Source organism: Chrysemys picta, chromosome 4 (assembly GCF_011386835.1).
Source record: "Chrysemys picta bellii isolate R12L10 chromosome 4, ASM1138683v2, whole genome shotgun sequence".
NCBI classification, from domain to species: domain Eukaryota; kingdom Metazoa; phylum Chordata; order Testudines; family Emydidae; genus Chrysemys; species Chrysemys picta.
Window position 1 is genome coordinate 94,359,101 of NC_088794.1, and position 27,474 is coordinate 94,386,574.

At 47.3% G+C, this 27,474-nt stretch overlaps 1 protein-coding gene across 28 annotated transcripts in view; it reads left to right on the forward strand.

The window, feature by feature from the left end:
* The window catches only part of LTK (leukocyte receptor tyrosine kinase), a 208,870-nt gene that overhangs the window by 154,427 nt on the left and 26,969 nt on the right, over positions 1–27,474 (forward strand). For 23 of the 28 annotated variants that reach the window (XM_065593124.1, XM_042849521.2, XM_042849524.2 and 20 more), the window contains 11 exons: positions 3,258–3,370; positions 12,673–12,786; positions 16,105–16,282; positions 16,739–16,889; positions 18,019–18,150; positions 18,688–18,844; positions 20,762–20,944; positions 21,356–21,454; positions 21,982–22,134; positions 24,521–24,631; positions 26,523–26,709. In XM_065593124.1, the coding sequence (XP_065449196.1) occupies positions 3,258–3,370; positions 12,673–12,786; positions 16,105–16,282; positions 16,739–16,889; positions 18,019–18,150; positions 18,688–18,844; positions 20,762–20,944; positions 21,356–21,454; positions 21,982–22,134; positions 24,521–24,631; positions 26,523–26,709 (1,578 nt within the window). The remainder of the gene's footprint in view (positions 1–3,257; positions 3,371–12,672; positions 12,787–16,104; positions 16,283–16,738; positions 16,890–18,018; positions 18,151–18,687; positions 18,845–20,761; positions 20,945–21,355; positions 21,455–21,981; positions 22,135–24,520; positions 24,632–26,522; positions 26,710–27,474) is intronic. The other 5 variants (XM_065593126.1, XM_042849530.2, XM_042849531.2 and 2 more) reach the window with 5 other exon arrangements.

Genomic DNA, 27,474 nt, shown 5'->3' on the forward strand with positions numbered 1-27,474 from the left:
AGGTTCTTAGAATCATAGGACTAGAACGGACCTGGAGAGGTCATCTAGTCCAGTCCCCTGCACTCATGGCAGGACTAAGTATTATCTAGACCATCCATGATAGGTGTTTGTCTAATCTGCTATTAAAAATCTCCAATGATGGAGATTCCACTACCTCCCTAGGCAATTTATTCCAGTGCTTAACCACCCTGACAGTTAGGAAGTTTTTCCTAATGTCCAACCTAAACCTCCCTTGCTACAATTTCAGCCCATTGCTTCTTGTCCTATCTTCAGAGGTTAAGAAAATCAATTTTTCTCCCTCTTCCTTGTAACAACCTTTTAAGTACTTGAAAACTGTTCAGAATTCTGCAGCAAGGACCCTTTGAGACACAACAATATTGGATCCTGCATTAAAGTGGAAAGATGGCAGCATCCAGAAATTCATCAAAAAGCAATTCACAGACAGATCTACTTCCCCTCCCCTCCACTTCCACTTCCCTGCCCCACTAGTTCTCAGTCTCACTCTCATTGTCCAACCAGTCTCCCACCCCCAGCTCCTTGGTTGATCTCAGTCCTCTCTCACTGGCTTCTAATCCATTCCGAACCCCCAGTTTCCCTTCCTGGCTTCCTGTTCTAGTCTCCTTGCCCGGCCTGTCCCAGTTTCTCCTAACTCCCAGTTTCCCTCTCCCTCAATGTCAGCCTCCAGCCCCAGTCTTCCCCACCCCAAATTCCATGTCCCAATCTACACCCTTCACCCCAAAGGTCTGTACCTTGTCCTCTCTGCATTTGAATCAGGCCATTTTCTCTTCCATCCTCTTATTTGCACATATAGCACAGGAAAGACAGACTCCTTGCTGTCAGCTGAGGTGCGTGCACCTGGCTCAACTCATAATGGCTTATAGCAGCAATTACAGGGAAAAGCCTGCTCATCCCCGGGCTGGTGCATGCCAAATATAGTTGAAATCTTTGGAGATTTTAGCTGTTAAACTTTAAGAAGTCTCTCCTGACCACATGCCAATTGCAGTTTTTGAAACCTTATAACTTGGCCAAATTTGAGCAGATTTTCACAGGGATGGCAAAAGGCACATCCTTGATACGAAGGCCACTCTCCTGCCAAGCATGGGGGTTCTAGAGGGCGTCTTCAGAACTTTTTAACACGGGCAAGATAATGTATTTTTCCTCAGCCTCATTCTCAGAAATGACTGAGCCATTTTGGCTAAAGTTTAATAATAGTGATATCAAAAATAATAATGATCAATGATCAGCCTGAGGTAAACACCCTGCATAGGAAATTTCAGCCCAAGTGGCTAAAATTTGGTAAAGTTATAAACAACTAAAAGCAGGGGTTTATAAAGGCAACCTTAATAATAAGAGGTGCTACCAGCCCAATCTAGACCAACATGATAGGTAGTGTTGTTCATTGTAATTAAATAGAAATCTCTGTCTGTGAATGTCTTTTTGATGCATTTCTAGCTGCTGCCATCTTTCTACTTTAATGCAGGATCCAGTATTGTTGTGTCTCAAAGGGTCCTTGCTGTGGAATTCTGGGCCAATATGCCATGCTCCTTCTGTCTTCTGCAGGGAGACCTCTAGTCTCTTCCCTCTGCTGTTGGGTAGAGTTCCTGGCTCCCAGGAGGGGGAATAGCCATGGGTATGGATAGAGTAGGAGAAGACAGGAAACAGGAAGGAGCAGTGTGAATAGAGACCAGATAATCAAGCCTGTGAGGAATGAAAGCAGGTAAAAAGGCAGAAGCTGGTGGAGGTCAGAAGGAAGGAGTACTAGGTAGTTGAGGGCAGGCTATGTGGAGCATGTAAGTAGTTCTTGGCAAGTTCAGCTTCCTGGTTGATTTATTTCTTACCTTGAATGGGGAGAGGAGGATGACAGCCTAGAAAGTTCAGTGCTCAATGTCTTGATCAGAAGCTTCACAATCTATAAAGCTCCTTCTGATTCTCATAACTATGCTGCACACCCACTAAAACCAGCTAGAAATCCCACTTCTGTGGGGAGAGATGGGCAGACAGAAAACAAGAGAGACAGGCAAGGAGCCCAAAAAGTCTTGGATTGCAATAGTCAGCAAAACTGCCTTAATAAGCAGGAGCGTTGTGTTTACAAGGAGGGTTTCTGCAGCAACTGGCTCAAATGGCAAATTCCTCTGCTGACTCTCTGGCTCCAGGGCTGTGAAATTTGACAGGGCCCTGAGTTTATAGTACACTGATGCTGCACCAGCATTGTTCTTCTTGTATAGGTCTAGCTCCTGTAGTTGTGAATTTTTTCACTTAAACATAATGGACCAGATCCTCAACTAGTATAAAGCAGGGTAGACTTAAGGATTTCAGTGGAGCTCCACCACATTACATCATCTGCGATCTGGGCCAATGTTTGGCAGGTATATATATTTTAAATTGCCTCTCATTTAGAACAAGACTGTTCCCAAACTGTACAGTTAATATATTTAAACAGCATGCTCTGCATGTCAGTGCTCCATCTCCCATAAATCATGATGGAGTTTCGCCAGTGGCAGTTCTCCCCATGTGTTTTAAATGAGATCCAAATGTATTTAGATGTCAGACATCTAATTATTTATGATGGTAAATCAAAAACAGTTCAGCTTCATCCATTAGGAAGGGACCCTACAGCATATTTCCCCCCCTACTGAATTCAGAGTGTGTGACGTGATGTCTTCATGCACACATTGTCCTCCTGGCATCTGCCTAGCTAAGCTAGTTAACTTATAGCTCCTGCTGAGCAAGCCTAAGAAGGGCAAGACACCAGCAAAGTAAACATGCTGGGGAGCTACTGCTAAACTTCTCAAGGGCCAGTCCCTCACCTGGTGTAAATTGGTGTAGCTCTTTTGATTAACCTCATATACACCATCTGAGGATCTGGCCCAGGGGTTGTCTCTTGTTTTGTAAATACTGGGGAAATCCTTGGGGTTTTGTTTTTGGGTTTAGTTTTTGCCTTTTGTGCATGGATATTTTCCTTTGTCTTGTGGTGACTGAAATGGGGCAGTTTATTGGTCCCCTTCTCCCCCCCCACACACACACACTCGCTCTCGCTCTGTAGGTTGCATACTGCTTAGCATCCCATGAACTGTTGCATTGACGAAACTAGAGTGGGTTCTTAACAACTTATGAAGTGTGGACAGGTGGTTTGTGGCAGCTCCTTGTGACTGCTTATCAGGGCTTCTCCTGAAGAAATACTCTGATTCCATGTTATCATTATGGGATTGCTGTTTTGGGAGTTTATTTCTCTTTCTCTCTCTCTCTCTCTCTGAAAGTTTTGTCTTGTTCCAAAGGTTTCACCTGCAGCTTCTAGCAATCTGGGGTTGGAATTCCCAAGCTGACATTGCGATGGACAATATTACTTTTGGAGTGAGCTGCTTCCCTGATGGTGAGTCACAAAGCATTCTGAGCCTCTCAGAGAATTTATATAGGATAATCAGCATACCAAAGATCCAGGATGCACAAGTTATGGTTTCCCTACAGAAGGGACTCGGATTATCTATGCTACATCTTATTATGCTGTAGCATTTGGACATAGTGACTCTCAGCTCCTTCCCTACGGAAGATTTCCTTCATTTACACAATTTTCCAGTGTATCTCTGCCTTCTTAATGCTCTTTCTTTTCCCTAACCTGCAATTTCCCAGATCACATGTTTTGGGACCTTTGCCGATCTCAACTGGACGTACTGGCCTTGCAATCAGCTCACAGGTAGAAAGATCATATTGCACTGCTCTTTAGTGACCCCTTTTGACCTACTTGCTCTGGAAATTGATAGACTTCAGAGTCACATCTACTCTGAATCAACTGGTGGAAAGGTCACCATAATGTATCACCTTTGAGGGCGAGGGTAGGAAAGGGGGAAAATAAGGGACCTTGAAAAATCCTTTCCTTCCCCTAGTACAAATGCTTTCTCTCTTTGACAAAAAGGCTAAGATTATGACTACCGATACAATAAGTTTATTCCTCCCAGCTAGGAGAGGCTTCACATGTCACTGGTGGATGGGTAGTATGCAAGCAATCAAGCAAGGAAAACCACAAATACATGCAACTTATCACAATGTATTCTACCTAGAAATCCAACCAAATGCCAGGAAACACAGGAAGCCACCCCCATTGGCCTCAGGAATGAAGTGGCCCCTAAGTGCCAGTGGAATCTGATGGGGCTCACACATTAGGATGTTGGGTAGAATGCGCAGAGGAGTTAATTTGCAATCTCAGAGCTGGTATGTGGAAGGAGGGCAAGGATCACTAGCACTTGGAAACATCAGCAGCTGACTTTAGTTTTTAAACACTGAAAAAACTAGCAGCTTTGTGAAAGAAACAGAAAATAAGGAAAATACATAGTTCCTTTTCTAAACCCTGGCTTGCATTACAAGCAAAATGTGATAGCTGTGTCTCAACCTGCTCCCCATTTGTGCACAGCACAAAATCACCAAGGAGTCTGAAGTCATTCCACACAATTGACTGTCTCTGCCCAGGTGGGCTTCAGATCTGCAGGATCAGGAGTGGTTGAGTTTGCGATCAGGGCCGGCTCCAGGGTTTTGGCCACCCCAAGCAGCCAAAAAACAAAAAAACCCAAAACCGCGATCACAATCACGATCGCGATCTGCGGCAGCAATTCGGTGGAAGGTCCTTTGCTCCGAGCAGGAGTGAGGGACCATCCGCCGAATTGCCGCCGAATAGCTGGACCTGCCGCCCCTCTCCGGAGTGGCCGCCCCAAGCACCTGCTTGCCAAGCTGGTGCCTGGAGCCGGCCCTGTTTGCGACTGAGGTGTGTTAGCGGAACTATGCAAGGGAAGTACATGCAGCACCTGCCCACAGTGTGCCTGGCCTAAGTCAGTGCTATCAGTCCCCTTCTTTGTGCTCTGCGGGGCCTGACTTTCTGAAGGGCTGAGCGCTTAGAACTCCAGTTTGAAATCAACAGGACCTGCAGGTGCTCATCAGCTCTGCAAGTGAGGCCATAAATCTACTCCAACATTTCTGCATTGCTAACTGCTGAAGGCACGTGGGTGTGAACTGGACTTTGGGTTTGGTCTGTAAACATTTCTCTGCAGTCTTTGGAATATAATTGAAGAAGAGATGAAGGTTTTCTAAAGGTGAGACAGGAACTGAGATGGCAATGTGAGATGTGGAGGGGACACAGATCTAGCCTCTCTTCTCATTCTTCTGCAAAAAGATGATGTTGGGAGCTAAAAGCATGGGTATGTTAAACATGTAGGTCCAGGTGTTCAGCTGGCATAAATCAGTATTGATTTCAATGGAGCTACAGCCATTTATACCTGCAGAGGATCTGGCCAGGAAGGCACGATTCATGCAGTGGAAGGACAGAGTGAAGAAACTGTGTTTCCTGCAAGACTCAGGTTTACCACTGTTCTTTGAATTCTCGTTGTGAGTTGACTTTTTCTTGCCTTTGAAAACAGCCTTCTATTTATCTTCTCATCCCTTTAATTCAGTTAGGTCGCGGAGAAGCCCAGCAGCTCTGCTGTATTTTCAGTAATGAAATTACTTCTCCCTGGCCAAGAGAGGCTTCACATGTCACAAATGAAGCCAATTAAGATACAAGCAGAGAGAACTACATTCTTTGCAGAAAGGAGGTGCATGGCAGCCCGGGAGGCTGGATTTGCTCCTTGTTAGAATGTAAATATTAACACCCAAATCCACAGAGATACTTAGGCATCTGAACCCCATATTAGGCACCTAAATCTTGGGTGGTGCCTAAATCTCAGTTTTAGGCTCCACTGCAATCCACAAATCTCCCACCAAACCCTGTAGGCACCCAAATGTTCAGGATAAAAGTGCCCTCAGCTCTTATATTTCTGCCTCTGGCCATGCACACTGCTGCCTCATTCCAGGAATCTGGATCCCTATCTCCTACCTAGACCCCAGAGCAATTAGTGAACTGGGGGGAGAGAGATGTTTGCTTGCCTTTCTTGCATGCGGCGCCTGATCCAGTAGGTGGCCCCTGAGTACGCCTCCTTTGAATTGGGTCTCATTCAGAATCCAGCCAGCTGCAGCAGCAGCTGTGCCCACCTTATGACTTTTAGAGTACTCACGTGGGATGTGGGAGACCCAGGTTCAATCCCCCCATCACTGCCTGAGGGGGAGAAAGGATTTGAACAGGGATCTCCCACCTCTGAGGAGAGTGCTCTAACCACTGGGCGATGCACTATTCTGATGTGGGGCTCCTTCAGACTCTCCTATTGCAGCTGTTCCATTGTAACTAAATAATGGAAGAGTGATTAGAGCAGGGGGACTGAACTCAGGGTCTCCCAACTCTCCACACACTAGGGTTACCATACGTCCGGGTTTCCCCGGACATGTCCGGCTTTTGGGTCTTTAAATAGCCGTCCGGGGGGAATTTGTAAAAAGCTAAAAATGTCCGGGATTTCCCCCCGGACGGCTATTTAAAGACCCAAAAGTGGCTGACAGGGCAGCCGCGCTGGCAGAAAGTGGTACCGGGAGCAGCATGGAGCGCCCGCGAGAGGTGGGTGCAGGCGGCCCGGCTCTCCCTGCCTGGGGCTCCCCTCGCCCGCCGCGGCGCGCGGGCTCCTCTGCAGCACTGCCCGCTGCGGGGCTGGGGCTCTCCCGGGGCTCTGCCCTGCACGCGCCCAGCACCCCTGGGGCTGCTCCTGCCTCCCCGGGCTGGCCCCAGATCCCCTCCCCCGGGGGCTTGGGGTCCTGCTGCGGCTTGCGCCCCTCTGCCTCATCCGCGGGGCAGGCAGCCCCAGGGTGTTGAGGCCGTGCCACCCCTTCCCCAGCTTCCCCCTCCAGCAGCCCCCACACCACGCTGCTGGGCCTGTTCAGCCCTCGGCACCACCAGGTCCTGCCCTGCTGGCCCTCATGCAACCCGCCCCTACCGTGGGGCAGCCCAGCGCTGGGGGACTGGGGGAGTCGCAGCAAAGCCCCGCCTGGAGCTGGTGCAGGAGACGAGCGGGGCTCTCAGCCCAAGCTCCAGCATTAGCCTGCAGCGGGGAGCAGAGGCTCTGGCATCAGCCTGCAGCGGGGAGCAGAGCCATCCCCCCCCCCCCCCCCCCCCCCGCTGGCTCGGCTCAGCCCGGCCCCGCTCTTAAAGGGACACGGACTCGGGCTCGGCCCGGGGCACGTGGGGGTGTCACCTCACCTGGGGGGGCCCAGCGAGCGGGGTGCTCGGCACCATAGCTCTCCCCGCAATCCCCATAGTCAGCTTCTCTGCAGGCAAAGCTTGGACTATAGAAAGCATATGGGAGAAGAGCCTGCGATCCAGGGCTTCAGGAGCTGCAGCTGAGGCAGTGAGGAACAGCCCAGAGCCCCCGGGGCCAGAGCCTCTTGGCCAGCCGCCGGAGGGAGCTGCTCAGCCAGGGGGGCCGGACTGGGCCACACCTCGTCGCGTTCCCTCCCCCTCCCCCCCCCCCAGCTTGCCTGCCTGCCTGCCTGTTTCAGGCTTCCCACGAACATTTGATTCGCGGGAAGCTGGGGAGGGGGAGGAGCAGGGGGCGGAGCATTCAGGGGAGGGGGCGGAGTTGGGTGAGGACTTTGGGGAAGGGGCGGAGTTAGGGTGGGGAAGGGGTGGAGTTGGGGCAGGGCCGGGGCCCCTTGGAGTGTCCTCTTTTTCCAGGATTGCAATATGGTAACCCTACCTCACACACACACACACGCACATGCACACACACGCGCGCACACCATGATTGAGAGATAGGCACCTAATTCAGGCTTTGTGGAGTCCAGTGGTGTTACCGAGATTTTCTAGGTATCGAAAAGTTAGGTGCTGCAATGCCTAAATCCCTTTGTGGATCCAGGCCTAATTTCCTCATCAGTTCCAGTCCTCTCTCTTCTACAGAATGCAGCACTGGCTTTAAAGGAATTGTCTCTGAGCGGAAGGGCTGGGAATGGCAGATGAGGCTTCAAAGCCCTCATCACACTGACCCAAGAGGTTAGTGGGATTTGAAAAATAGATAGTCTATTTCTGTGGATACTGAAAGCAGCTCAAGGGACACTAGTAAGGATTAGCAACAAACAGATAAGCACAGAAATTTGGATATAAACCCTCCTGCTTCAGGGCATAAATCAACCTCTGAAACATGTAGTTCTGGGCACTGTTGGAGCCAGGATACTAGACGAGACAGACCTGGGGTCTGATTCACTCTCACAATTTTTATGAGAGAGGGAGAAGGTATCGTAAAGGGAAAGGGGACACTCCCCTGGCTAACTGGCTAGAGTCATGGTTTTCAAACTTTTTTTTCTGGCAACCCAGTTGAAGAAAATTCTTGATGCTCGTGACCCAATGGAGCTGGGGATGAGGGGTATGGGGTGTGGGAGGGGCTCAGGGCTGGGGCAGAGGGTTGGGATGCGGGGGTGAAGGCTGCGGGGTGGGGCTGGGGGTGAAGGGTTTGTGGTGCAGGAGGGGGCTCTGGGTTTGGGGGGGCTCAGGGTAGGGGCACAGGGTTGGGGTGCAGAAGGGGGTCAGAGCTCTGGGGTGGGGCCGGGGATGAGGGGTTTGGGGTGCAGGAAGGGGTTCTGCGTTGGGGGGGCTCAGGGCTGGGGCAAAGGATTGAGGTGTGGGATTGGGGTGTGGGCTTACCTTGGGCGGCTCCCACTCAGTGGCACAGTGGGGGTGCTAAGGCAGTCTTTCTGCCTGCCCTGGCACCGCAGACCGCACTGTGCCCCAGAAGTGGCCAACAGCAGGTCTGACTCCTAGGCGGAGGCATGCAAGCGGCTCTGTGTGGCTCTTACCTGCAGGCACTGCTGTCCCCCAGCTCCCACTAGCCGGGAGCCGGTGCTCAGGGCAGGGGCAGTGCACAGAGTCCCGTGGCCCCTCCTGCCTAGGAGCCGGACCTGCTGCTGGCTGCTTCTGGGGCGCAGCGTGGTGTCAGAACAAATAGGGACTAGCCTGCCTTAACTGGGCAGCACCACTGACGGGACTTTTAATGGCCCAGTTGGTGGTGTTGACCAGAGCTGCTGCGACCCAGTGCCTTACATTCTGCGACCCAGTAGTGGGTCGTGACCCGCAGTTTGAAAACCAAAGGTGTCTAGGCACCTAATGGGATTACCAAAAGCACCTAGGCAGGTTAGGCACTCAAATCCCATTGAAATCAATATCTGCATAGTTACATGCCTGAATACCTTTGAAAATCTCATATTGCAATATGCTTAATAGAATGTATCTTGAGCAATCACTGCCCTCTTGAGTGCTTAGAGGCTCTCTGCTTTTCCTCTCTTACCGTGCATCGCTCTGAGCTTCACTGTATCTTGTTCTTATTAAGATCGCAGTATCTGATGTGAGACTCTGGGTTGTCTTGGCCTGCAGGATTAGATTTAATGCTGGACCTTACTTGTGCTTTCATAAAAGATTTGTTTTTATAATGGCTGGTCTGTCCCAGGGGAGCTCTGTATGGCAGGTGTTCGGTTCCTGATTTCCAGGCTCCCACTCACCATGCTGGAATGGGCGGGGAGGGGGAGAGACATGCGACTGTGGAGGCACCATGCTTGGCGCTTGAGATGAACAGAAGAGAATGCAGCAATTTGGCTGATTTAGTAGCAGTGTTCACTGGAAAATTAATGGACCAGCAAAGAGACTGTTGGGGAGCTGGTTCTACTTCCTGATTCTCTGCCCCTGCTGCAACACAGGTTAGAGAGGCTTGCAGGTTACTTCATTTTGCACTGGCTGGGATCCCCAAGGGACCATACACCATTTGGGCCACTACCTCTCTCCATTACCAACACAACCTTTGCAGCAGGGGCTGTGAGAAAAGAGGTGTAGGAGAGAGACACTTCATCTCTGTGCCTCCAGAAGACTCCCATGCTCTGAAAGGATTCCCAGCAAGAGACTTGCACGCAGCTCGGGCAATGATAAGGGGGCAGAACACAGTAGAGAATCTGCTCCCAGGGCTGCAGTGTGGGGTATGTAGGGGAGGGTGAAATCAGATGAAATGAAGAAGATTTCTGAGTAAGCAGCCTCATCTGAACATGAAGCTGAGTGATGGAGATCAGAGAGCCAATTGCTTTGCAGATCTCTCCAGCATACACATACCCCGAAGTGTCATCTAGCAACTCATGATCAGAGGCCTTCCCCCTTCTATATGCTTATAACCTCCCCTTTCCTCCCCCCACATACACACACAGAGTAGGGGACCAGACAGAAGATGGAATAGACTGAAACACAGACCTTTGGAGCTTGCACCATCCTGTATATAGAACATGCCCTCTTATGCATTCATTTCTCTGCAGTCTATAAAATGCTGGAATTCTAAGTAGTAGCAATAATTATAATTAATGGGAGCAGTCTGATGCTCAGTGAGGCTAGTGGATGCGGTTCTTGGTTTGGTGCGCATGAAGGAGACAGAAGGTTTGGAAAAGGAGGAAAGGATGTTTGTTTGGAAATGAAGAATTGCCCTAGGACATGCTGTTAGGATGCTTTGCTAAAGACACAGACTGAGGCAGTGTTATGGGGACTGATTTACATTCTTTCGCTCTGGCTAAAGCGATTGAGTTTATTGTACGTCTCTGAAGGCCAAACGTTGTGCTAGAAAAATGGTCTTGACCTTCTGGATTCATAATTAATTTAACTCCGGCCCTCAGAGACCAAGAGCCTCTTTCTGACTGACCTTAGTCTTTTTACTTGGGTTTCTTTTGGTCTTTAATCCCAATAGTTTGTTTAGGTTAATTTCAGTTTTTGTTACAGCTATTAGTTTGACAGCTCTGTCAAGTGAAGTCCTCTGTCTATCCACAGAACAGATACATTACGGAAAGAATCAATACAACACTTTCCTTCACTGTCACCTATTAGTGTGCTTCAAGTCAGACCTGCAGAGAATACCACTAAGGGAGAGGTTGTCACAGAGTCCCCGGGCAATGCTCTGGAACTGCTCCCTATGAAGCCAGTCAGGACTCTGGTGAAGTCTCCTCTCTGTGAGCAGATTGTCTTCAGGGCAAGAATCTCACACAGCTTCCACCTTCCTGGGTCTGACCTTGGAGCATTCAGCATCCTCTGCCTCTCCGTGCGCTTCCTACAGCAAGTCCGCCCAGGCGGGGTCCTGGGGAAGCCAGAGGGTCCTACACTCCAACTTCGCAGTCAAACGTGACTTTTAGCCAGCAAACCAGAGGTTTATTAGATGACAGGAACACGGTCTAAAACAGAGCTTGTAGTTACAGAGAACAGGACCCCTCAGCCGGGTCCATTTTGGGGGGCAGTGAGACAGACAACCACGTCTGCACTCACTCCACAGTCCCCAGCCAGCCCCAAAACTGACTCACCCTCCAGGCCCTCCTCCTCTGGGCTTTGTCCCTTTTCCGGACCAGGAGGTCATCTGATTCCTTTGTTCTCCAACACCTTTAGCTATCTCCTTGCAGGGGGGAAGGGTCCAGGCCATTAGTTGCCAGGAGACAGAGTGTCGGCCATTTATGTGCACTGGCCCTTTGCTCTGCAACAATTATACCCCCTTATCCCACCACCTAGAGACTTAAGAAATGCATAGGGGAAACTGAGGCACCCCTACAGTATTCAGAGGAAACATTAAGAACAGTCCCACTTGGTCACAGAGGTCAATTCAGTTTTCATGGCTCAGTTTGGTAATTGGCCTCTGCTGAGACTGCTAACGAGACTGCTAACTGTTAATTAATGCTAAATGTAATGGTGGCTTTGTGAAAGGATAACTGTCCAGCTGGAACTGAATGAGCTCAGTTTATGTTGGCCACTGAACAGGCATTAGATGGTGTGATGGGGTGTACAAACCTCAGGCTGGAGAAAAGGGGTTAAAGAGCTGCTCTGGGCCCAGTTGGCTTCACCCTGCCACACCTGTAAAACATGCTGGTGTGTACAGTATCTGATCAATGGTGCGTGTGACTGTTTCTATGTTGAGTCATCTCTCCCTGTTTTCTCTCCACTAGCAAAATTTGTCAAAACATGGCTACCTTGCCACTTTATGAAATCTGGAACTTGCTAAATTATAAAAGAATGAAAAGGCAAATTAGAAGGGCATTTCAGGAGCTGATCTGCACACACACACAAAAACTGGGAATCAACATTTCTCAGAAAACAAAATTTTGAGAACTTGGAAACCTTGCAAAATGAATTAGCAAAAAATGTATTCTGGAATTTCATGAATGTTTTGCACCACTCTTATTAGTCTATTATTAATATTCAGTCATTACTGAGCAGATTAAAAGCAGGATGTCCATTATCAATATGTAATATTCCATTGTTGATTCTACTGGAATATTTTTGTTAATCATAGTCAAGTTTATGTTTAATACCCTTGTTTATTGCATGTAAATGCAAATCAAGGCCCTTTTCCTGCAGTTGGCTAAATGGGGGTAGACCCCTGTGTCCATGCAGCATCCCATTGACTTCAGTGTGGTTTCATGCGGGCAGGTCCCTGTGCCTGAGCACAGCCAATGATCAGGACCCAAATGATTTGTAAGGATAATTGAAAACAGAAGTTCTTTAAAATACTAAGTTTCCTTTCTCCCTGTCCCTCTCCTCTTCTTTTCCGTTCATTCTATGACACATATGCACATCACATACACATGACAGAACTCTCTGTTCCTTTTGCTCCGGTAGTCCATGTGGCATAAGGGACACCATAGTCTCTTCTCTGCCGCCTTGCAAAAGGGACTTTTTTATTTAAATAAAAGGATTGTGCCTGATATATTTATCTGCAGTTTGGTTGAAAGTCTCTCTCTTTTTTGCCCCCATCTCTTTCTCATCCATCCCAGACACGGTGACAGGAAGAAGACAAAGCCATTCTCCTGGAAAGCACCAATACCCACGGGAAATCAGTATCATGGATGAGAATCTGTTGAACCCACTGGAGGAGCCCTCTCTTTCAGGTAGATAGCTCTATACTGAAGCCCTGACTCCTGAGTACAATAGATCATCCTGGATCAAGTTCCTGCCTTGCAGATATAAATTCCATAGTTAATTAGTGGATCCTTGTGTCTCAGGCAGATGGTCCCATACTTGAGCTCTGTCTCTCACTCAGATAGATATTTCCATACCAGATCCCAGTCCCTGGTAAGTAATCCTTGCAACAGCCCATCCTTATTGCTTTATCCAGACTCCTGAATCTGGAAAACTGGGCCAGAAATTCCACAATGGCCATTGTTGAGTTTTTTTCAAGTTATTTTTCCGACACCAACCAGAGCATGGAAGTACAAACAACACCAAAAAGTCTGGATCAGCTCTTATTTTAATCTAACTAGTGGACTCATCATTTCTAGTCAATGCATACCCAGATAGAGGTTAAATAATCATATGGTTAAACACAAAGGGCCTGATTAAGTCCCGATCACATTCTTTGAGGTGCTGAACACAACCAGTTTCCAGCAACTTCAATGGAAGTTGAAGGAGCTCAGCACCTTTCAGGAGATGATCGCATCTTTTATTATTAAGCCCAAAGGAATCATCAGAATGACTTGGTATTTTCTGTATAGCCATAAAAATACACAGACAACATGCCCTTCTTGTAAAAATAGTATATAGAAGAATTCCTATGGTGCTTAGACCATACCAAGGGTTCTTGCAAAGAATCCACAAACAAATGCAAACATTGCATCACGCTCCTCTTTAAAAAAAATAATAATAATATTAGCGGGTTTTGAGCCCAGTCCTGTTCCAGTTGAAGTCCAAAATAACTTCAGTGGGAGCAGGATTGGACTTTTTACTTGGAATAAGATTTTTTTATTAGCCACCCAATATTCTGCTTCTCTGGTCCCCTTTGGAATTAAACAGACATAAACAGTCACTATCTTATATACAAGGCCCCTGTATTTCATAATTTGGTGATCCTGTTGCCTACCCATGACCTCAGAATCATGCTTCAGAATCAAATCTTTCGTCTTAATAAAAATTTGGGGTTTAGTCTTTAATGTTGCAATGAAAATCCAGAAAGCAAGAATCAAGTGCAAACCAATGCAGTGCTGTTTGCTTGAGTTTGCAAAAGCCTGGAATAATACTTCTGAGGGTGTGAACTGCCCCATTGTTCCTGTTGAGACATGTTTCTGTGGATTTCTTGGTGACTAAACTAGGAGATTGATGAACAAACAAATGTCACATCACACCCCATTCAATAATGTTAGTAATATTTGTTCAGAAGCAAGACAATTATAAGCCAGTCAGTGTTTCAGCAATATCTGCCTTCTGCAGGGTTTTAAAATCATCAAATACATTCAGTTTGTCACACATATATACATCAAGTTTTTATTAACATAGTTATAGTTATGCACAAAAACTATGTTAAAAGAACATTAAGATTTCAAAGTCAAGGACTCAAAAGTTAGGAAATGTCAGAATTAAGGTTGCCTACGAAAACTTAATTCAGCCCCCTTGTGCATATGAATTATGATACAGTCTTTTATTACATGATCACATACGATTTTTTCCATAGGACTCCTGCCTCATTCAGTGCACAGGATGGACTTGCTTATATAATTTTGTTTTATTGACTACAACCACATTTACTGCACATTATTCATGCGTTGAAGACAGAATTGTTAATTTCCTCGTGGATTTTTCTGTGGCGTTCATCACTAGGGTATCTGAGTGCTTCATAAATATCAATAAATTTAATTTTACCACACCCCAGTGAGGTGAGGAGCAATTGTTATCTCCATTTTACAGATGGGGAGCTGAGGCATAGGGAGATTAAGGTCAAAAATATCCACTAATTTCAGGTGCCAAATTTGAGATGACTAGGATCTGATTTTTCAGAGTACTTAGGATTATATAGCACTTCATAGGTTGAAAGTACAGTTCCCATTGACAAGGGTTGCAACTGTGAGTGCTCAACATTTCTGCAAATTAGACCCCCAGGTTTATTGAATCAGACACATAGAAAATGAACACACAATTCGTCACCACCAAAAGCAAACATCATTCCCGGATGTACTAGCAGGAATGTTGTAAGCAAGACCTGAGAAGTAATTCTTCCGCTCTACACAGCACTGATAAGCCTCAACTGGAGTACTATGTCCAGTTCTGAGCACCACACTTCAGGAAAGATGTGGACAAATTGGAAAAAAGTCCAGAAAAGAGCAACAAAAATGATTAAAAATCTAGAAAACATGATCTACAATGAAAGATTGAAAAAAATGGATTTATTTAGTCTGAAGAGGAGAAGATTGAGGGGGGACATGATAACAGTCTTCAAGTACATGAAATATTGTTATAAAGAGGAAGGTGATACATTTTTCTCTTTATCCACTGAGGACAGGACAGGGAGTAATGGCTTAAATTGAAGCAAGGGAGATTTAGGTTATACATTAGGAAAAACTTCCTAACTGTCAGGGTAGTTAAGCACTGTAGCTAACAAATTAGCTAGGGAAGTTGTGGAATCTCTATTATAGGTTTTTAAGAACTGGTTAGGCAAACACCTGTCAGGGATGGGCTTAGATAATACTTAGTCCTGTCTCAGTGCAGGGGACTGGACTAGTGAGATCCCTTCCAGTCCTACAGTTCTATGATTCTATGCAGCCATCCTTTCTCTTCTTGCAATTCCCTTCCTCATTCACTATACACCTTCCAACTTCTACAACAAATTAATCAGGGCCCCTACAGCCTCCTTCACTATACAGCTCTGATTCACCCCAAGAGCACCATTCATCCTGTGCTCTGCATGAGGCAGGGGTTCTATGGGGGAAAAACCTGTATGCGATCAGGTAAGTAAAGATTGTATCATAATGCATACGCACAAGGGGGCTGAATTAAGGTTTTACAGACAACCTTAATAATTCAGCAATTTCCTAATTTTGGAGTCCTTGACTTTGCAACCTTAATGTTCTTTTTACACAGTATTTGTGTGTAGTTATAACTATGTTAATAAAAACTTTGATGTATAGATTTGACAGAATTAATGTGTGTGATAGTTTAAAAACACTGCACAAGGCAGATGTTGCTAAAGCTTGGACTGGCTTATAGTTGTCTTGTATCTAAATTAACCTCACCGAATGGGGTGTGATGTGAAATTTGTTTTTTCATGAAGCTCCTAGGTTAGTCACCAAGGAATTTACAGAAACATGTATCAACAGGAAGAATTGCTGCATTTCAATGTCATTTGCCCTGTGATTGTGGAGGGGTTGTGTGGTTATTGTATCTGACTATGAAAGGGAGGCTGACATCTCTAGGCTCAACTCTCACTGTTTTTGTCACAGGAAATGTGCCTAATGTTCTTTGGTGGTTCACAACCTGTGGTGCCAGTGGCCCCCGAGGACCAACTCAAGCACAGTGTGACGGTGCCTATTACAACACCAACATCTCAGTGACTGTAGAGAAAGAGGGACCACTCCGAGGGGTGCAAGTGTGGAGAGTGCCAGCAACAAACCAATACTTGTGAGTGTCGGTGTATGCTGGGGACCAGAGAGGCAGTCAGCTAGCAACTCCCACTTACCATAGCACCTGTATACCCTTTAGTGCAACAACATTTGTTGGGAGTGGCTGAGTGTAGGGTAAATGTGAGTACCTCAGAGCCAGCAGGAGTCACAGTGGAGAGTTATGGCTCAGGAACAATGTAAGTGAGGAGTTATTGAGAGGAGTGATGTAGCACTGACAGTGAGGAGCTCAGGACTGGAATGGCCTTGAGGCTGTGGGACTGTAGGGGTGCTGTCTGGGGGAACTCACTTTGGGGCTCTGACGGTGTTAGAGAACTGGCTGTAGGGAGGTCAGGAATTAAGTCACTTTGGGGTTGTGACCATGCCAGAGCATTGGCATGGGGAGCTCACGGCTCGAGTCGCTTTGGGCTGTGGGTGTAGGGTTTCTGTCTCTCTAACTGCTTCCTTTCTTTTTCAGGATATCTGCATATGGAGCAGCTGGAGGGAAAGGAGCCAAGAACCACAAGAAGAGATCGCATGGGGTCTTCATCTCGGCCACCTTCCAGCTGGAGAAAGATGAGCTCCTCTACATCTTGGTGGGGCAGCAGGGGGAGGATGCCTGCCCAGGGGTGAGGGACACACACACACTCGTCACTGGGTAGAACCACATTACAGATCAGCTGCAGAACCCCTCAGTGAGTGGGTTTAGGGTTTGGCTGTATTGGTGATGAAGGGCAGGAAGCTCAGACTCAAGTGAGTAAAACGCAGAAAGGGAATTGGGAGGAACCAATGAGCTGAGCTAAAAAGAATCTTCTGAAAATAAATACAAGGAAATCTGAAATGAAAAGCGTCTTCCAAAAGCACAAGCATAAAACTCTGCTTTAAAATCCCGGTGTTCAAAAAAAAAAAAAAAACCTGCCCCTTTCAGTTGCTTTAACGGGGCAGTCACAGCCAGCTGCTAGGTCTGGGCTGCATGTTCCTGATCACAAACAGCATTTCTCCACAGTAGGGATTTTATCAGGCCTGCCAGGATTTGAGATCATTACTCAAGGCCCCTGTTGGGATCACGGCCCCATTGTGTTAGACAGATATAGTAAGAAGTGCTCCCAGCCCTGAAGTGCTTACAATCTTACGGCTGGATCCAAAGCTTATTAAAGTCAATAGGGGTCTTTCCATTGACTCCAATATTCTCTGCAAACACAGGGAAGAACAAACTCCAAAGATGTGTGTAGCTCAGTGTCCCCCAAAAAATCCAAGCTGAGAAACAATTTTTCTGTATTTTCTCTGGGTAGTCTAGTGCTTTGTGCAGGAAATGGGGAGCTAGGACTCCTGGGTTCTATTCCCAGCCTTGCCACTGACTCATTGTTCAACCTTGTGCAAATCACCTCATCTCTCTGTTCGAGTACGAATAACACTGACCTATCGAATAGCAGTATTCTGAGACTTAATTAGTAATCAGAAAGCATTTTAAGATCCTGGAATGTAAGGAGCTCTAGAGGTGCAATGTATTAGCATTTGTTATTAAGAATAAAAATAATATGGGCTCATTGCCTTTCTCTGGTTCTTCTGTGAGCCATTCTTATGTCACTTGCACATGTGACATGTTCCCAGCTCAGGAGAAGCTTGTCAGGGGCCAAGGGAGAGGTCACTTACCAAGCTAGTGGTCCCTCCACAAGGAGAACATATACTGCGTGTACAGATCTGTGCATGCAGACTAGACGGTGTCGATCTCTAACTGCATCTGTTGTCTCCTTTCAGGGGAATGTTCAGACTCAGAAGATCTGCCTGGGGGAGTCATCTCTCATTGAAGAAGATTACAAACTCAAAAAGGATCTGAAGGACTGGGCTGGAGGAGGGGGTGGGGGTGGAGGAGCCACCTTCATCTTTAGAGTAAGTCTTCCCTCTTTCCAATCCCCTTCTGGACAGTGTCCAGCAGAAGATCTAGCTTTCACTAGTGATCATGTGATATGATGCTATCAGCTGTTTCAGGAAGTTGAAGGAAGGGAGGGAATGTTTTACATAAATGCAAATTCCTCCTATCCTCATTCCCCCTCATTTCAATCACCTGCTAGCTACTGCCTCCTCAGTACCGTCAGCCCAAGCAACAATACCAGGATGGGAAATCAAACCAGGGTCTGCTGCTTAACACTGGGACTGGTCCAGCTTCAACAACTGGTGTTTAATTGGACCTGCTTCAGATACTTGTCACTGTTGGCAGACTGCCCTGAATAATGGTGTCAGGAAACAATCTGTAGCATTGCTCTGGGCTATGGCTGCTATTGTATGAACTGCTTTTATGCTTATTGATGCAATGAATTAGGTGGGTTCTCTCATGAGAGGTTGAAGGGTTTTCTGGTATCTGATGGTTTTGAGCCTGCTGCACCTTTCAACTGTCCTGTGTACTGAATTGTATTTGTCCTTGAGCAGCTGAAGGATGGGGTTTTCGAACCGTTGCTCATCGCTGCAGGAGGAGGGGGAAAGGCATACCTGAGGGATCAGGACAGCTCCCTGGATGATGTACCCCTGGAGCGGTTTGAGAACAACACAGCAGTCCCTGGAGTCAATGGGAGAACTGGGGCAGCAGGTGAGGCCCTGTAGCAATACAAGGTCTGGATTTGATGGCTGAAGAACAAAACTGACCTGCAGACATTAAGCAACACAAATCCTTTTGATTCATGTAAACTTTTCTGTGGGAGTAACCCACTGAGACATGAATGGTTCTTCTTCAAGTGCTGGCATATGTCCATTACACTGTAAATATGTGCATGTCCTGTGCACTGGTGCCAGACACTTTTCCCTAGCAATACCCATAGGGGTGGCCCCACCCATCTCCTAGCTCCTTGTGCTCCCAACAAGGGTATAAAATGCAGAACCACCCCACCTCTCCTCCAGTTCCTTCTTACCATCCATGGTCGTGGTCAGAGTGTCTTACTCATAAACTCATAGACTTTACGGCCAGAGGGATCATCATGATTATCTAGTCTAACCTCCTGCTCATCACAGGCCACAAAACCTCAGCCACCCACTCCAGAAATAGGCCCATAACCTCTGGCTGAGTTACTGATGTCCTCAAATCTTGACAAGTTACAGAGAATCCACAATTTACTCTAGGGCAGACCAGCAAGTGACCCATGCCCCAAGCCACAGAGGAAAGCAAAAAAAGCCCAAGGGTCTATGCCAAACTGACCTGGGGGAAATTTCTTTCCTGATCCCAAATATGGTGATCAGTTAGACCCTGAGCATGTGGGCAAGACCCACCAGCCAGACACCTGGGAAAGAATTCTCGGTAGTAACTCAGAGCCCTCCCCAACTAGTGTCTGATCTCTGGCAATTGGAGATATTTGCTAATGGCAGATGTGGATGGGCCATATAACTTTGTAGACAAACTCATTCTGCCATCCCCTCCATAAACGTATCAAGCTCAGTCTTGAAACAAGTCTTTGTTCCCTGTGAACAAACGTATTGCTGCTTGGCTATTTAGCTGGTGGTACTCTTTTTTGTCATTTGTTGTTTGTTTTTTCTTCATTTTTAATTTTGTTTTAGTTCAATTTTTTACAGTCAAGTAGGCCTTCAGGCATCGTCTACTACCTGGGAAGCCTGTGCCAAAGTCCCTGGTTTCCAACCTTACTCGGGTTGTTGGAAGTCCATCTCTATCAGCAACAGTAATTTGCACTGTCTCAAGTGCTTAGGTGAGGGCCGTGTTAGAGACAGGTGCTCCACTTGTTGCACCTTGAAGACCAGGATAGAAAAGCCGAGGAAGGACTGCCTTCATTACACCAAGGCAGCGTTTAGACTGGTGTCAGAACCACCTTAATCATCCAAGGGGAGCTCTTCCATGACTCCTTCCTGGAATGCTCCCCCAGCTTTGCCTGCCGATAAAAGTCATCAGAGGTCCTCATCACTGGGGCTTCAGCGCATTCTAGGTCTCAGAAACATACAAAAAAAGTCAGAATCAGGTTCCTCGAAGATCAGGCACCAAGATTCTTCCACAAGGTCAGCCCATTTCTGATGGTACAGCTTGCCACTCTGTGAGAGTGGCTCATACAGCGAGACCTGAGCTGTTGACTTCCATGCCCTCCCAGAGGCCGTCAAGACCAGCTGTTTCTTTGGCTATGACAAAAGAGACTTCTCTGATCACAGCATGACGACCATCCATGTCAATACTGATGATGCCGGAGGCTTATGCCGTGGCAAGAGTCAGGAGCGCCGGGGCCAGGGGGCCATGGCCCCATCACTTTTTAAAGTGATGGACACCAGTACGTGTAGTTAGCAAGTGCTTTTCACAGCTAGCTTAGCAACAGATAATATAGACCCTGAACTGGGTTTTTATTGTGCAAGCTGCATTGATGGATATCCTCATTCCCTTGGTGAAGGGGGTAACTTGAATGCAGGTACATCTTAGACAACTCATAAGGGATATTTTCTCTCCCTTCACACACTTTCCCCCACTCCACTCTGCCCATACCCTGCTCACCTGATTTTCTCTCTCTTTTTTCTGCAGGTGGAGGTGGTGGCTGGGAAGACACCACCCTGTTTCCTCAGACGGGGAAGTCCCTCCTGGAAGGTGGAGAGGGAGGCCAGGCCTGTCCCCAGTCACTAGCCAAACTCCAGTGGGCCACCTCAGGCGGTTTTGGTGGAGGAGGAGGAGCTTGTACATCTGGCGGGGGAGGTGGAGGCTACAAAGGTAGGTCTGTTTGTCCTCTCATTTAGGGGATTGGAGACTGTAGGGACTGGGAACATTGCTCTTTATCTGCAAGGATATTTAACCATCCTTTAGCCTGGCTTTGACCTGTCTAGAGGGAACGGTCCATTTCATGACGATTCGTTCTGTTAAAAACTAACCTATTTGCACCAAGTTGAACCAAGACAGATACTTTTGGATTGAAGGGCTCTGCCAGCCCTGATGGGTCTGGGATGAATGATTTCATTGTCCTCTTTGAGGACAAGAGATAAACACATTATCTCACTAGCAAGTCCCAGTGGAACTCCATACTTCAAGAGACCAATGCAAACGGGGGGACCCCGGCATCTTGTGGCCACCGCACCTTTGCTGTTATTCAGCACTTGCACATGGTGACACCTCTCTTTTTTCCAGGCGGGCATGTATCAGATGTTGATGATATCACAGCTGATGGGCAGGATGGTGTTTCCTTTGTGAATCCAGCTGGGGAGATCTTCCTGCATCCCCTGGCAGGTAAAACAAACGTTTTCTATTCTCCCACCACTGTCTCTGCCTCCCCTTTGCCTCCTGTCTCGCCTCTCCTTCCTTCTGTCCCTTTCTATAACCTCCATACATACATGTACTCTATGATGCAGATCCTCGGGTAATGTAAATTGTCATAGTTCCATTGCTTTCAATGACAATTTACACTAGCTGAGGATTTTCCCCCTACAACTCTCTCTCCTGGGCTGAGAGGTGACACCAATCTTCGGGTACAGTTATATGTATTCAGTCCCTGCCTACCCCATCCGTCTTCCCCATCGCACCTCAAGGTTAATCCAAAGGGGTCATGCTTTTGGGAGGTGAATTTCAGTGCCAGTACTCATTCACTTCTCCTGGCGCTCCTCAAATGGGTGATGTCTGTACTGTGTTATGTTGGGATGTGTGTTTTCTTAAGTAGGGAGACTGGCACTATAGCCTCCTGCATTTGCTTTCTACCTTTACAACGTGGGAGAAGATAAATTAAACCCTTCTGTTCCATCTGGCTCCTTCTCATTCAGCCATGGAGAGTCACGGGGAGGCGGAGATTCAGGTCTACCTGAACTGCAGCCACTGCCACTCGGGCAACTGCAAGCGGGACCTTGACACCAATCTGCCGATCTGTATTTGTGAGATGGGAGCCGTGCTGGCCAGTGATAATGTCACCTGCATAGGTAATAGGTGGAGCTTTATACTCACAGAATTTCTTCTGTCTTCTTTGCATCTCCCCTCCTTCCAGCTTCTCAAGGTAAAGATACTTGATTCATAAATAATGATATCGTTCCTCTCTATTGCCTGCCATCAGAGATATTTCAAACATTAAACAAGTTAATCCTCCCAGCATCTCTGGGAGCTGGGTATTATCTACATTTTACAAGCAGGCAAACAGAGACAGAGGGACAGATTTTCAAAGGCACTAAGACATAGGTAGGCACCTAGTGAGATTTTCAAAAGCACCTAAGCAAGTTAGGAGCCTAAATTCTATTCAAATCAGTGAAAGTTAGGTGTCTGACGTGGTTAGTGGGTGGGCACTTTTGAAAATCTCACCAGGTGTCTATCTGCATCTTTAGGTGCCTAAATATTTTTGGAAGTCTGACCCAGAGAGGTTAAGACGTTTGCCGCAGAGCTGGAAATGGACCAAAGATCTTCTGACTGCCATTCTTCTACTCTAACTACTAGACAATGTTCCCTCATTGTAAAGTCTTAGAGCAGCAGTTCTCAACTGGGGAGCCACAGCCCCCTGGGGGGCTGCAAGCAGGTTTCTGGGGGTCTCCCAAAATAAACCGGGCTTCAGCCCCGGGTGGCGGGGTTTGCAGGGTGTGCCACCTCCACCCCCCGACTCACCTCAGCGAGCCACGCAGCGTGTGGGTCAGCACCAGCAACAAGTTTCACACTGAGTAAGGAAAATAAAAATAATATTCAGTTTTTAATTTTTGTACCTACATTATCCTTCTTTTTATATATTATATAAGTGTTGTTTGTAACTCTATAATGATCAATTTAATACAGCTTTTAATCGACTGGATATGCAGAAGAACAATTGTTGTGACACAAAGTGGGCCGCGGAGTTTTTATAGCATGCTGGGGATGGGGTTCAGAAAGAAAAAGACCGAGAACCCCCATCTTAGAGGAAGAGCTAGATTTCAAGTTCAGCTTGCTGTCTGGCTCACGCACTTTCTGCAAGCACAAATCTTTGGAGGAGAAGGGGAAGACATCTTTCTATATTTCACTCTGGAGATGCAGGATTCTGAACAGTGTTGGGAGTAGATAGGCCTGAAAACTCCAGACACCATCTCCTTGCACACCAGGATGAGTTGCACCACCCCACAGCCTCAAAAATTCAATGTTGTTTGGCTTGAAAGCATGACATCTGTAACAGAGCGCAGTGTAAATTCATCTGACAAGCAGACAATGCATTCTGAGAGAACTTTGCAGCTGAAAGTTCCCCAGTGGGGATCCAGGACAAATGATCATTTTCAGAAGGGATTGTTTTATCAGTAAGGCTACATTTTAGTCACGGGTATTTTTAGTAAAAGTCATGGATAGGTCACAGGCAGTAAACAAAAATTCACAGCCCATAACCTGTCCATGACTTGTACTATATATCCCTGACTACATATTGGGGGGAGGGATGTCTTGGGGGTGCCGCGGGTGCTTGTGGGGGGGCGGCCTGGAGGGCGCTGCGGGTGCTGGGAGTGGTGGCCCAGGGGGCACCGTGGGGGCACTGCAGATGCTTGGGGGGGTGGCCTAGGGGGGTGCTGCAGGTGCTGGGCAGGGGGGCTGGCAGCGGCAGGCGGCCTGGGATCCCTGCTGGTGCTTGGGGGGGTGGGGTGGGGGAAAGGGCAGGCAGACTCCCTACCCGGCTCCTTGCAGTTCCCCGGAAGCGGCGAGATGTCCCTCCCTCAGCTCCTAGCTCCGCGCACTGCTCCCGCCCCAAGCACCGGCTCCACAGCTTCCATTGGCTGGGATCCATGGGCAGCCCCTGGGCCAGCCACACTGGCCGCTGCAGAAATCACGGAGGTCCTGGAAAGTCATGGAATCCGTGACTTCTATGACCTCCATGGCAAACTTGCAGCCTTATTTATCAGTAAACATTTTGGGTTAAACACATCTCTGGTGTAACACCGCCAAATAGAATGACTGAATCACATGGAGTTACACTAGAGATGAATTTGGCCCCTTCTTTTCACACCAGTTAATACCCATTTGACTGATATTCATCATTTTTTTCTAACACTGTCATGCAACTCTGACATTGAGCTTCCATTGGGGAATTCCAGTTGGTGGGCAGTGCTGTTTTCCATCTATCTGGAACCTGAAGAACAGAATAAGGGATATGTTTGTTTCAAGCTGTTCGTGTTTAGATAATTACATTGGTTGAACAGTGATTTATGAGTGTTTTCGACTCCTGGGGCCCTAATGGAATTTGCTTTAACATGCAAATGATGGTTCTTCACCATCATCATCATATTATTTTTTGGAAGAGGGGAACCATGGCGGGAGAGATTATTTAATGGGGCTGTGGTTGTCTGGTGATTAATGTGTCTTTGTTTTGGCCAGTTCCTCACAGCCCCATCCCAGAGGGACACCTTCCTCTTCCACTCCTCCTAGCTGTGGGCACTGTGATTGTAGTGCTTGGAATGGCTCTGGCTTGTGGCAGCCTATCCATCGGTAAGGAACATCTTTGGCTTGTATTAGTATACTCATTCCTGCTCTTGTATTAATCTATATGGAATATATGTGCCCAAAGAGTCAACGATGTTACCATGACCCTGTCACTGTCCAATGTTAAACTGTTAAGCAAGGGTCAGAGTTTGGTATATAGAGACCTCGGTTTGCTGTGTTCCATGCCAAACAGACTAAGAAATGTATGCTAAAGTTTGGAGATTTATTGGTTAGGATACACATGAGAGAAAGAGCTAAAATAAGTTATAAAGCAGTTTGAAATTGAATGATTCTGTAAAACAGACTGGACCAAAATCTATTAAAAGTGTCTCTCTTATTTCACTAGACAACCCTTCTTGATGGGGAGGAAAGGGTTAGTTCTGTTGCTGTTCCGAGATGGGAAGGGTGGTGGCCTGTCCTGCTTTTGACAAATAGATGGCCCTGAGGAGGAGAAGAGATAGGATAATAAAGGTGGGAGAAATATAGCTTTTGCTGATGCTGCCAGGATTCTGGGTGACAGGTCAGTCCCAGGCAGATGCTCTAGATTGGTGGGTTGGCCATAACACCATTTGCCCTGGGCTCAAGCTCCTCTTCTGGTCTGGGACATCATCAGGCTGGGCTGGTCCCTTCTCCTTCACCAGTCTCTCTCAGGCTGGGCAGAGCTGGTTGGACCATCTTGTCTCTGATACTGCGTGGTACAGTTGACTTCAGGATCAAATGGAAAGCTTAGAGAGACAGGACAGGAGGAAAAATAGCAGGGCAAAAAGGAATACACAAGGGAAAGGGAGACAAAGCAGGATCTCATGTGTCTCCAGTTGGAGTCTCCGCTGGTGCAGCAATGGTGGCCAAGTGTCCACTGACATGCTGAGCTCTGGGTTTTATGATGATGCAATGACTTTTGGGGTCCACAGGAGAAGGGCAAAGTCCCTGGAGTGGAGCAGAGGCCTGTCAGCCTTCCCCCTTCACCGGGAATTGCTCAGTTGACCCGCCTGTCTTCAACCCTGAAAGTTTCTTTGTAAAGGCCTTGAAAGCGGGGTTGCTTGGCAGAATAGTCCATTTTCTCATTACTATTGCAACACTGCTCAAACCCACTGTCCCCAACCTGGCTTTTACCAGCCTCTGAGTTGGCTCCACTGAAAGAAGGGAGCCCATCTTAAAGCTATATTCTGCTAACCATGGTACTGATGGGGAATTGAGAGGGGCTCCAGCCAGGAGACTACCAGCCAAAGCCAGAGGAAGACGAGTCTGCCTGCGGACCACATTATTACTGCTGCTGCTAATAATTGGGGCCAGATTGTGTTCTACCCTTGTGTAAGTCAAGTCATGGGGAGCCAGCAAGAAACATCACCGCTTGCCTGTCCCCATGTAAGGGCTGGGCACAATAGTAGCCCCATGAGCAGGGACTGCTCTGGCCTTGCTCCTTCTGGGGAGAAAACCACTTAGAAAGACCACTAGATCACTAAGCAGCCACTAATCCATAGACTGCTGTCATGACCACTGGTTAAATATAGAACTCACTCAAGGGCATGGCATGGCATGGTCTCAGTCGGATTGGCCACTTGCTTTGTTGTCTTGGTTGAGTTACAGCAAGTCCTCTTGCTTGTTGGTTCAGGAGAGGTTGCTCCAGAGAAAGGGAGATGGAGCCCAGGCTCCATCTGGGGTCCAGGACTACATATGGTCAATACTCCATGCTCGTGTATCCCATTCAAGATGGAGAAGTTGCTGCAAAGAGAAAGAATGTGGTTGATGCTGGGGATTTAAGAATATTACTTGGATTCATAACTGCTGACTTGGTCTCTTTGTGTTGTTGATTGTTCTGTGCTGCTGGCATTGTTTCCTCTGCTCTACCCACATGTTGACATTTCACCCTCTGTTCTTTTGTGGTGTGCTCCCACAGTTTATCACCGTAAGAAGCAGCAGCTGGAAGGAGCCAGAGCACGACTGCAGAGCCCAGAATATAAACTGAGCAAAATCCGCACTTCCACCATCATGACAGATTACAACCCCAACTACTGCTTTGCAGGGAAGGCTGCCACGCTGAGCGAGCTGAAGGAGATCCCCCGGAAAAACATCTCCCTGCTTCGGTAAGGCTTGCTGCTGGGCCTGCTCCTTGTTTCAGGAGAGGAGTTGTAGCTTTTGGGAAAGGTGGCAGGGTCACATATTTATTTGGTTTGAATGTATAAAATGTGCCATGGAGCATGGAGAACAAGAGACTGAGGGCTAGCTGGCTGACTAACCGTGGAAAGCTCACAGTCCAGCATGGTACAGCCTAAATGTGGCTTTCTTGACAGCTGTTATAACACCTATGCCTCACTTTTGTGTTCTACAAGACACCACTTTGTAAGAATTAGGCCCTGACTTAAGCACATGTTTAACTTAAACTCATGAGTCACATGTCCCATTGACTGACTGGCTTCCAGGTAGAAGCAAGAAGATTCCCTGTACTGTTCCCTCCCTTACACTTTTGGGATGTCCTGGGTTACTGGGGCTGCCTGGCTCCCAACAAATCCCTTCCAGGTCCATAGCGTTTCCTTTTCTGCATCAGAACAGGGAGAGCCACCCTGGGCTACTCTCATGACCCCTGCAATCCAGCTGATATCAGTTAAGAGGGCATAGGGAGTATGGGCAAAATTTGACTGCCTATATTTATTCTGCTACTTCACTGCTTTCAGATATCAGCCCACAGCCTTCTCTCTCTGACCCCCTGACTCACAGTAGCCTTAATATCACTGCTAGTAGCTGAAAGCCCATGCTGTTGCCCAGGTGTAATTCATGGAGTCACGTGTAAAAAAGGTGAAAATGGCTGAGAACTTAAAAATTGGATGGTAACGGACTGTGAATCTCAGTGA